Source organism: Pieris brassicae, chromosome 7, assembly GCF_905147105.1.
Source record: "Pieris brassicae chromosome 7, ilPieBrab1.1, whole genome shotgun sequence".
Lineage (NCBI taxonomy): Eukaryota > Metazoa > Arthropoda > Insecta > Lepidoptera > Pieridae > Pieris > Pieris brassicae.
In genome coordinates, this window is record NC_059671.1 from 14,165,463 (window position 1) to 14,177,610 (window position 12,148).

The following is a 12,148-nucleotide window of genomic DNA, read 5'->3' on the forward strand; positions in this document are numbered from 1 at the left end:
GCGTTTCATTGTTTTGCCAATAAAAAGTTCCGCGTCCTCGCTCGACATACTGAGCGCCACGTGTTCAAATGTTGCTGAATGATGACAGCGTAATGTGTGTACGTCAGATTTAACATAACCGTGTCTGTAATAGTTGAGAGATAAAATAAAAGATATAAACAAATTCATGCTATTTTATTCAATACATTAGTTAAACTTATATTTTAACTTTCATTGTAAATAATGACACATACCAAGTGCAAATAATATAATAGTGGCTAATGTCATAATAAGACAAATATATCGGGAAGAAATGGGATACCAGAATAGTTTCGCGCGAAGTTTGAGGGATGTGGCGAAAGCGAGTACTGTGGTGATGTCTTCTTGCGATGTATCCTGGTGCAAAAATGGTCGCACACATAACTCGTGCCCGACGGATTGTGTGCGGTAACATTCCGCTGATAGTCGTGCTGCCTGAAAGGAACAATATTAAATCTCTATCTGTGTGTATAGTACAGTATAGTACAGTTTACTTTTCTGTAAACTGCTTTTTTTACCCGTCGTAGCCCGGCAATTTCTATTTTAAATTATATCGGATTGTTATTGCATTTTTGCACAGGATAATAATTCAAAATGATTTGGTTCTGGAAGGCTGTAATAAAGCTTTATTACAGCCTTCCAGAACCAGCTCTCTAGCTAGAGAAAGCCTCCAATTTTAATTGATATGGATCGGGCTCGTCTTTGCATTTTGATTATTTTCTTTGAAACCTATAACGTCTATTAAGGTTGTACCTGTATAAAAGGTACGACCACGGCCGATATCCATAGGAGCTGATTCAAAATGCTAATCCCCGCTATTGGCTCCGTTCCTGTATCCACTTTGTCCAGGTCGAGTAACCACATGATGCCAGACACCGCCCATGAAGAGTTCACAATCGTAAATAAACATACAGCCGGTGCTAGATCATCGTTTAGATATTTTAGTAGCTTGCGAAATTCAGCTATTTCCTGAAAGGTATAATACAATCGTAATTTTACGTGCTAATATGTAAGTATAAATAAGATATCTGATACAGATATCTTTTTTTCACTAATAATTAAGAATATAGTTATGGGGCCGTTCAATTTATCCCCCCCTCCCCCTCTTCTAAGAAAATGCATTTCGTTTTTAAGTATAGACAATGTGTGGGTAATATGTGTAAGAAAGCAAATAATCACCGATGACTCCCCCCTATAGTGCTTACGTAATAAACGGCACCTTTTTAAAATAGTAACTTTGTAGAAATGGTAACCTAATGTACAAGTGAAAGTAATAAGAGCTAATATGATCTGATATCATAACAAAAAGAGATATACAAATATTAAAACGAGCCTAAACTGGTTAAATCGTTGTAAGGGATTTTCATTGGTGATTCTAATGTTTCTTGGACAGAGATTGTAAATAAAGATTTACTAAATTATTGGTGAAAGTAATTTATATATTAGCCCAAATAAATAACAAAATAATAAATGTTTACCCGCATCCAATTCAGGGGCGATATAGTTCGATTAAGTAAGCGTTCCCTCAGAAACATTAGGTGCGCTTGCAACAATTGCGCTTGAAGGCAGTAGCTCGTAATGACCGTTGCTTGAATCATATCATGGATCAATGTACATACTATGAGAAGTATTTTTAAAAAAAGCAACACCTCATCGGAACTAAAAAATAAAAATAAATAAATTCACCTATGGGTTTATAAGAATCCGTATTGCAAATCATCGACTGACATCAGAATATCTTCATACAAAAACTTGAGAATTTTAAATGTATTTTTGATTTAAAATTTAATTAAGCGTTTAAGTACTTTAAATTTAAATTAATTTATTAAATCTGATAACAACATCTTAACAAGAATAAGAGCACGCGAGATATTGGTTTGCAGCGGTCTTTCTTGGTAAGTATGGAGTTAAAATCTGTAAAATCCATAAAGTATAGGTACTGATGATTTAAATACAAAAACAAAATGTTTTCAGAGTTTACTATGACAGGCCGGCGACGCACCCGGGGCGTCTCGTTTCTATTCTATTAAAAAAATTAACTCTATCAGCTTTATATATTTTTGTGTCCTCTACTAATCTTCATAAGTTAATTAAACTCTAACCTGTTTTCCATCCATTTAAACATAATAGTTCCCTTTGCTATCATGAGGTTTACGGAGCATAATGACACACACATCCACAGGACACTTAAACTAATAAAGAACCAAAGCATTCGCAGCAATTTCTTTGGTTTTGTTGTAGGTGTTCCTTGAGGGGCGTACGACGATAAGAGGAACACCTATACATAAAACTTTATATTTTATTTCCTGTTTTTCGCTTACATAGAAACAAATCATTATGCATGTGTCCGCTTATAATTTTCATCAATATTTATCAGCTTGATCAGTAATCAAATGATATGCATACATATCGTAGGATTGAATTAGAATCAGATTTAATTCAATAAAAACCGAGTGTGTTTCGTCAACTGAGGCAAAAACGCCTGTATTGTACTTATTACATACAATTTATTTTACTTCCTTAAAACGTAAGTCTTTCATAATATTCAATATGTCCGTTATTCTATCTGTATTATATAGGATCAAGCTCAACACTGTGCATCAGTATAAAATATTGAATATAATTATTACTATATGTAGGAAGTCTATAGAAATGCTAACATTTTATCCGTCTTCAAAAAGCTTTAGTAGGTTAAATTAGATTTTTATTGTAATAATAACTACTTTTTAAATTTTAATTCATTCTAAATGCGTTCTAATTTATTGAGGATAACAGCTTACCCTCTCCATAAGATTTTGCAATTGTTCATTATCAGATATCCTGAACAGATAGAGTGCATACAGGAATCCTACGAAATGCAACACACTGGGTCCAATATAAGTAAAGGTGACGTTGCCATAACAGACTTGTCTGTACGCATCATATTCCAACGAGGAAGACAAGGCTAACGGCACTAGTTTGTAACAAAATCCTCTGTCCCTTCTGTAAACAGAATTATAATACGTCATTAACTGGCTACGCACTGGGTAATGTCCTACCTTTTGTAACTCGTAAACGTAACTTAATTTTCCGATAAAACAATTATTTGTAAGAAATAAAAGTCTAGTACGCAAGATGCGTAAGCGTAATGCGTTTGATATCAGATTCGTTAAATTGTGTTACTTTATTAACTGTATTATATATTATATCCTAATAGATATAATAAGCAATCACGCGTTATTCTACTAGAATCTCTAAACAAATATATTTTCTCAACAAAATAGCCTTCTACCCTTTTGCCCCCGTTACATGAAAACAGCGAACCTTTACCCCTATTTTCGTAAACTTACTAAAAGCCTCAAAGCAGCATATTTTAAATCATGCTTAAAGTTGTTTTTTTATGCATCTGACATTTTGTAAATAAGTGGCTTAACTCAGACTTAAGGATTTGTCGTGCTCCAACAATAGGCGAGCAAACAAAGGAAGCGCCCTTTTTAGCAAAACTTAATGTAAGATGTTGATACAATACATGTACAAACTGTTCCAGTTATTGCTATTATATCTATCTTTTTTTTTCTTAACGATGATATATTTTACCTAAAACATGCCATATATTGCAATATATATCCTAAGCACATAAACACTGCCACTTGTGCAGAATGAAAGTGTGAGAAGCAGATGGCATATCTTGAGGAGTTCGACGTATCCGCCACCGGCCGCAGGCCCATAACCGTTAAGAGTTTAAGGTATGGTACTAATATCTGAAACATGAGAAAATATGTCAGCCCATTATTTCGGATCAAACACAGCTTAATAATTTTTCACCAATCTTTAATACTTTACATATGTACCCAAATTTACAACACTTTCAAGACTATATTACATATATGAAAGAGAATATTAAATGCTTATTTTCAGAAGTGTTTCAAGTACCTGAGAATAATTTGTTCAAACGGTTTTAAATATATGTAAACTAAAATAAGCTTTCCAAGACACCGCTGACTCATAGAAATACAGTTCTAAGTGAAAAGGCAAAATAAATTTGCATTCAAACGCACATGATATCCATGAGTTTTCAGGTCGGTAGACAGTAAAGACTACCTTATAAACGATGAAAGGGAATTGACTTGGATCTTGCCTTAGACCCTGTTTACGGCAATAGGGCAATGGGATTTCAAATACAATATTATGTTTACAGTTTACAATTTACATACAATGAAGAAATTTGTATTATGTTACTTCATGTCTACACATATAGCTAAATGAATTTTACTCACTTTTGATTTACAATAGTGTAATATAGCTGAAGTACTCATATAATCTGTTTCTGGAGATTCTGTAATTTCCCCTATCTGTAATGACAAAATTTATACTAAGACTAATTTAAAAAAGAAGCTATATGTAATGAACACCCTGCCAGGTGTTACATACTTAATAATTAATTTTAAATGATATGTAATGATTCTACCTCGCACAGCGTGCAATTACCTGCCACCATATGACGTGGTTTAATTTGTTTTTTAACTACTCAAATAATTTGTTTGCAAATATTTTTATGTACATTTGATTGAGACATTGCAAAGTAGGCTAGTTAAGACTGAATCATACGTAAAAAAATAAAACAAATAACATCCCTTCATGCACATTTATGCATTCTAGGCATATCTGAACCACTAGCCATATGTTTCACATTTTAATATTAGTACGTACACTTAAGTATCCACATACCTCCACACTGTTACCGTCAACGCTAGATCTCACGGACCTCTCCATCGCTGGCAGAAGTTTCTCGTTGCCCCGTACATGGCTGTCCAGAAGATCGCTAGCTGCATGAGCGATTAAACTCACATTATCCACTTTATTACCCATATCTATACGTTAATTGCTTTCGAACACATTATTCAAACAATAACATCTTAATGGTGCAATATATTTCCGCTAAGTATTATTTTTAATATACTCGAACGTAGGGTCTACTTACAGCTACTGTAAGATCCATTGTCTCGTTGCATTGTGGGTTGTCAAATGCGCCTCGAATTAGTAAAAAATAGAACTACATCCGCATACCCTCATAATTTTATAAAATGTATTTTTGTCTCAATAATTACGGCTTCTGTCGCTTAGCGAATGTCAATAAACTGCATTTTAATGCGACTTTATGTTGTTGTATACTTTCAATTTTAAAGTTTATCAGAAATAAAAAACATTTCTGATCTTTAAGTTTATAAGTACATTATTGTATAAACAAACTCTTGGTTCACGTTATTTTATGATTCTTTAAATTCCCTATGAACTTATTTATTATTACCGGAATAGAAAGATATAATACAGATAGGCAACGCACTAGCTAGCCCTTTTAGTGTAAGCATCCATGAACGGCGGTGTCACCTAATATCAGTTGAGCTCGCAGCAGGTTTGATTCGTTTTTGTTTAAAAAAAATCATCATAAAAGAACATCATTTGTTTGTGTCCTAATTCGTATTTTTCAAACCAAAGGTCTCAAGTTCATCTTGAACTATGATACCCTTTAAGATGATAAGACAATGCAGTATTAAACTCTTTTCTTAATACTAACATGACGTTTTAAAAATATAAATTGTATTTTAAAGTTTGTAAATAAAAACGAGTTAAACTTCTATAAAATGCCGAACACCTCGATTTTAGAATAAAAAAATATGCGTCATTTCTGTAGCCTTAATTTCAAGGTAAACTATTGTTATTATTCGCTTGCTTTTGTATCTACTCGAAACAACGTAATTGAAAATTTTAAAAATGACGTCATTGGGTACACGCAAATAACCAACACACATAAATTAAATATTTTATTATCGTTTCTTTTTAAGAAATCCTGTTCTTCTAACCAAGCGTTTTCTTTCTTCATAGTGCTTCTTCATATTCTTCTGATTATTATCTGTCTTCTTTCCTCTCATGACAAACTTCATCTCTCTATTCCCTCCAATTCCAGAGAAAGTGGTGGCGCCCTCTTTCCCCAATCTTTCACCTAAACTTTTGTTGCTGACTTTCATTATATTCCTAATGTTACCGTTTTTGGGTGGCGCACTCAATTCATACATTTTATCTTCTCCACTTTCTTCTATATCCTGCTTTTTGTGTCTTATTATTTTATGTTGCTTCTTTACTTCTTTCACCCAGGTGCGGTCCTCGTCAGAACTGTCTCCACTGGTGTCGTAAAATTCTTGGTCGGAGTCTCCTTCCTCGTCGTCACCTTCAATCTAAATTAGAGGAATACATTTTTAAAATGGATTGCAGAGCATACACACAGTAGATCAGGGAAATAAAATGATCTTTTTGTATTTTCCGTTATATACTAATTCAAAGAACTTGAAATTTCTACATTATTCGTCTTTTGTGCGTGGTAACACTAATATACAACTTCATAATATCATTGTACTCTATAACTTATGGGTTTTACATACAAACAAAACTAATTAAAGGAATATTAAGCTGCATTATTTTTTATCAATTTTTGACAGAGATTAAACGAGAAAAAAAAAACCATTCCTTCCACAGACAATATAAAAGAAACTTACCTGCATAGGTTCCGCTTCTGATTTATTCTTAGTCTTGCTCTTGCCAAGGCGGGACAAAACTGGGTTCAACAGACGATACTCCTCAGCGCCTTTGTCAACTTCAAACTCAGGGTTTTCAAAAAGAGCCTGTCAAAATATATGCATTTAATTAATAAATAGGTCAGATTTGCTTATATTATTTTATTTCTAATTGCACGACCACAGGTCTGTTGACTATTTAAGGCTTATCTTTACAAGATACTTGCTAATTCATATTTTAAAAAAAGGACGCCCACCATAATTCTGGCTAGTTAAAGTAAAATAGTAGCGAAAGGTTGGAAAATAGTAGCAAAGATGAGACACAAATGGAAGAATTTTGTAATTACATATAAATTACATATATTTATAGACTTATTGTAATATTTGATATTAATGAGTAATTATTCTTACGGGCAAGTTTCTAGCATTGTCTTTCGGTAAAATATACATTAGGACACAAGTTTAAGATATTTGTATTGCTAAACGAAATGTCAAGATAATTAAGATTTACTAAGTTTACAGGCAATAGGAATAACATAAATTCGCTATTGTATTTCCATTAATTTTTAGAACTTGATTCTTAATTAATATTATTTTAAAATTAATTAAATATATATATCAGTATTAATACAAAATTAAGAGAGAAGCTTTGCCACATAGAAGAACCAAAAAATTTCGCACATAAAAATAATATTCATAGGTTCAATAATATATTATGAAATAGGCATTGAAAATTATATGTGCCTCGATATTTCAACATGTAAAAAAAACCTACCTTAAATCTGTCATCTTTAAGCAAATTGCCAGTTTGTTTCTTTTTAGGCCTGTCATCTTCGAGCAAGCGCGAAGCGAGATCTCGGTTGACTTTCGGCAAATTATCATCGACTTTGAGCCTCGAAGGCCTCTCTTGTTCGATTTTCTCCCTGATTTTACGTTTCTTATACTCTTCGAAGGCAAATGGATCTGCTATTGATTTCGCACGTTTATACAATCGTACGTCGACGAAATATCTGAAATTGTATATTCAGTAGATGTTTAATAACTTTAATTTTTCAGTTATTATATATTACTAAATAAGAAAAAATCCAATAGTAATAAAATAATAATACGTTGAAATGAAAAGGAAACACAATTGTGTTAATATTTGTGTATAGCAAATGTACGGAATGTTTTCGTGTGGGTGTAAATATAACTGCTGAAATAAATTTGCCTCGGACTTGTGCAGTTTAATGAAATTTCTATTTATTGGACATACATTTTTGTGGCGACATGGCATTCACTGTGCAGAAAAAAAATTCACTGTATTAGAAATCACTAACATTATTAGTATAGTAAATATAAAAGTACTTACCCATGCATATAAGCCCTTAAAAGATTAGTGCCAAGAAGATGATCAAGACCCAAAGACTCGAGGTCCTGTTTTGTAACAAACTTGTAATCATCATACACTGTTTGGGAGGCTGAGCTCTCCATTTCCTCAGTCAAATTATCCAAGAAGGCACACCATTTGGGGGCAGGACCTTAAATAAAATTTAAGTTAGAAAATGGTTAAAAAAACATTATATGTCATTTTATCTATCTATGTTGTTTTTTTAACAGTTTAAATGTAAAAATGGAATTTGTCTATTTAATATTTTCTATTTATTCATTAATTTCATTAAGTGTTTTCATCTAAATATAAAATGCTTTTCCTTGTTATTTAAAAAGTATGATCATATGATCTGTTTTAATATGAAATTGAAATGTTCTGTTCATGTGAATATAAAACTAGTATGTTTAACTTAAAGGAGCGTGGCACCTAGTTAGGCCCGTATTGAAATAGATATCATTGAGCACTGTCAAATGTCAACTACAAACATTACTCTAATTAGCTTAACTTTGTGATTTTCTAGAATATGGGCCTAGGAATTTCACTATGTAGAAATTAGAAAGATGTGATTGTAGATGAGTGATTTCTACTCATGATTAACATGAAATACATTAAACTAACCTAGTGATGGCACATAATATATTTGCATTTTCTGTTCCTCCATTGCCATCATACAAAGTCCTGTGTTTGGTATAATACAAAGATCATTGAAATCCACAGATGACTCAATATTTGTATACTGCTTGCCCTAAAACATTAAAAAGCAAATCAAAAAAACATATACAGACTTTGTTTCCAAGGATATCATACTGTGTTAATATTGTCTTTAGTTTTTGAAATTGCTTTAGTTGCTTTGAAATGACTCTTTTTTAACAGATCATTGCAACAAGCTATGAAAAATTAAATTATCAGACAGATCTATACATTAATCATAACAAATTTAGTTGGTTAAAATGTTTCTATATGAATGATATCTATTGCCAAGAGGTTGATATTTAGAAATATTACTTACTGTATTTTTATCCCATATTTTAACAACATTAGCGTCCATAGAATACACATAATTCATCTGCTTGTGAAATTCAACTTGCTTGATAGGAATTTCATTCATATGATCCTTAACTAGAAGAGGTTTACTAGATCTTATATCATATAAAAGTACATGTCCTGATGAAGTACCAACACCCATTTGAAGAGCGCCATTAAATTTTAAGGCTGTTATGGAGGGTATGGTTGAATTTCTGAAATAAAATAAATTGTGTTTTTAATCTACCTTGACTAGTATATATGTACTTGCTTACATGCTCCTACATTGAACAATAATCATCAACATGCATCAATAACACTTATGAAATTTTGTAAAATGCAGTTTCTAGCTTAAACTAAAACAAATATAATAATTATTTATATTATACCTATAGTCAGCATCAGAACAATGTAAAGCACAGTCTAGTATGCCTTGGCGAGATTTTGTGCGGGGATCCCATCCTTCCACATGGCCACCTTCTGTTCCAAAGACTAATAGACCATGCTCCTCATTTACACTACAGCAGTTAATTTCCGTTGCCTTTGTCACATATGGTGCCAAAAATTGACCAAGTTCCAAATTTAACCTGTACACTTGCTAGAAATTGAAATTGAAATAAATCTTTAAATATTAATTTCAATAAAATTAATCTTTGAGATGTACTTACACTTGAGGCACCAACAACAATGAGATCACATGAGGGTTTATGATATGTCATGTCTCTTCCAAAATGTGGGACTCTTAACCTATAGTGTCTTCCATGACCTACATGAAACTCGACATAACGGTCACATTGTAAAAAGACAATCTAAAAGTAAAATAAACATGTACATCAAAATAAGAATAATTATATTTTTTGCATAAAGACATATATAGTTTAGTTGAAATAGAATAATAACTTACAATAGAAATAATACATATGTTTAAAACTTATATGCACTGACTACATACCTTTGTATAATCTTCACTAAGAATTTCAAATGTAACAACTTCAGAATCTAAGCATCTTTCAAATTTTAAGGATAAATTATTTACATCATAACATTTGATTCTGGGTTTGTAAATGCCTGTAGCCATAATATATTGACCATCTTTAGATGCCCGTATACTTGTACTCACACCTGGCATATCAAACTCCTGAATTAATTCGATTCTTCTTCGTAGATCAACATTCTTCTTTAACAGAGCATGTTTCTTTCTCTCTGTTAACCACTGGAATGTGTTATAGGTTAAGAAAATGTCCTTTTAATATTCGGAATACAAATTGTTTAAGTAATTATCATTTTTCATAAATATCATATTATAATAATAAGGATAATTAAGTTGAAATTAAAACTTACGTCTGGTAAAGATTTTCCCGCACTAAGATTGTAAATCTTCACATTATCAATATCGGAAACTTGCATTTTGCTAATGTTTGTGCCTTTCTATATACTATTTCAAAACAGTCACATATTTTGTTTTAAATAATCAAAAATATAAAATATTGTTCCGTGAACTTTTGATTAAATATATATATATCTTTAATTTTAACACAAGTAACAACACCACATGTTTTTATTTTTTACTTGTTATTTCCCACTCGCAAGTCGCACTTCAGTCTTTACCGTTCTCACTTGTCAGTTGCCAGTTATCCTTTATTACTGATATCATGTGTCAAAAAATTTCAATCAGTGAAAAATCACTTTTAGACAAGATTTTTTTTAATATTATGGCAATCGTTTTGACTTTATACCAGTTTCAAGTAGACAAGAATTTTCAAACCTTACCAAGAAGATACGTTATAATTAATATTTGAAGAAAATAAAAAAAAAGTTAAAAGAACAATTTACCACTGACGTAGGACATTAACTGTATTCTCACTTGTCATTTGTCAGACGAATTGAAAGTTGACATGTAATTTCTATGCAATGAACAATCCTTGAGGCATGACGGATAACCTATACAAAACACACTTTAAACGAAATAATGCATACTTTCAATATGTGGTAATTCTAGTCTCAAGTTTAGAAACTTATGGTTCTTAATTTATGAATTGTAATTTATAAACAAGGGAATATTATTCATAAGAAGGGAATATTGTGTATGAAACAATAACAACCATGGCAGCAATGAAAAAACTAACTCTACCGAAATCGGTACTAGACATGAAGTTTATGAAAAAAACTAAAGAAAGAATAGAAAATTCTAAGGACCATGATAACTTATATTCAGGCGTTATAACGAATGACATGAAGCAAGCATCTGGAAATTACATTGCGGAATCTAGTTTTATCTATTGTACTGATTTGTTGGAAGGTAGACTATCTTTTAAGGGTATGAACCCAGAGATTGAGCGATTAATGGAACAAGAGAAACCTAAAGGAAAGGAAGGTGATATGCAAAAAGATGTATCTGATGAAGTTTTAGCTAAAACAATGGAGAAGTTTAATAAAAGAAAGAGGCCATTTAGTCCAAGCAAATATAACTATATTAAGAAGAGAAAATAATTTGTACACAACAAGAAGCACTTGGAGCAAAATCTTATACTACTATTACAAAGGAATAGTAGAGTATCAGTTACTATTTAATGTTGAATTGTTACTATTACGTGTTTGTTATAATTTAAAATAAAAAAACTACTTAATCATATTGGTTATCTATCTCTCTCTCTTGGTTATCATTTCTAAAAATCATATTCTGAAATTGTCTGCTTGAACATATAAATAATATTGTTATATATACATGTCCAATCATTTTTACGACATAGATTATGGTATGGCCTCACCTAATATATGTATATGTGCTCCTGAAATGTATTATATAAGACTCAAAACAAAAACCAATCTAGATGTTTATGTATGCAAGATTATTTTTGTTCTTACAATATCAATACTACTGATGTCTTAACTTTAGTAATATTGCAAGGTACTAAAACTCATTATTGGGGAATATCATAAATCTTTTAGTTCTACAACCCATAATTTTTTCCAAGATAAAACTACTGTAATTGTTGGATAATATTTATTATACAAATAGCTTGTGTAATCGCACTAGTAAAGACTAGCCAACAATCATGGGTGTGTATTAAGAATTAGAAGGAATCTAATTTATTTATAAAATAATTCAGTGAATATGACAAGACAACATTTTTATGGACGTATTTCTGTATGTATACCACCTGGTTTAAGAAGCGCGATAAGGTGA

The 12,148-nt window shown here is 31.5% G+C and overlaps 2 protein-coding genes across 3 annotated transcripts; both read right to left on the bottom strand.

Moving 5' to 3' along the window:
* Positions 1–185: 185 nt before the first annotated feature.
* LOC123712556 lies at positions 186–5,118 on the bottom strand. Of its 2 annotated transcripts, XM_045665716.1 has the most exons (9): positions 4,979–5,118; positions 4,726–4,823; positions 4,275–4,349; positions 3,595–3,758; positions 2,799–3,000; positions 2,121–2,296; positions 1,497–1,677; positions 772–987; positions 186–453 (listed from the first exon to the last, which is right to left on the bottom strand). In XM_045665716.1, the coding sequence occupies exons 1-9, from the start codon at positions 5,007–5,009 to the stop codon at positions 211–213; spliced, it is 1,386 nt and encodes a 461-aa protein (XP_045521672.1). In that variant the 5' UTR covers positions 5,010–5,118; the 3' UTR covers positions 186–210. The 2 variants fall into 2 exon arrangements, with proteins under 2 accessions (XP_045521672.1, XP_045521670.1); XM_045665714.1 differs by lacking the exon at positions 4,979–5,118 and having other exon boundaries at positions 4,726–4,972.
* Positions 5,119–5,806: 688 nt separating this feature from the next.
* On the bottom strand, positions 5,807–10,565 carry LOC123712378 (nucleolar protein 10). Its single transcript, XM_045665422.1, has 10 exons — positions 10,303–10,565; positions 9,914–10,174; positions 9,630–9,770; positions 9,351–9,559; positions 8,948–9,176; positions 8,557–8,683; positions 7,918–8,086; positions 7,342–7,576; positions 6,549–6,674; positions 5,807–6,230 (listed from the first exon to the last, which is right to left on the bottom strand). The coding sequence occupies exons 1-10, from the start codon at positions 10,366–10,368 to the stop codon at positions 5,823–5,825; spliced, it is 1,971 nt and encodes a 656-aa protein (XP_045521378.1). The 5' UTR covers positions 10,369–10,565; the 3' UTR covers positions 5,807–5,822.
* Positions 10,566–12,148: the final 1,583 nt, after the last annotated feature.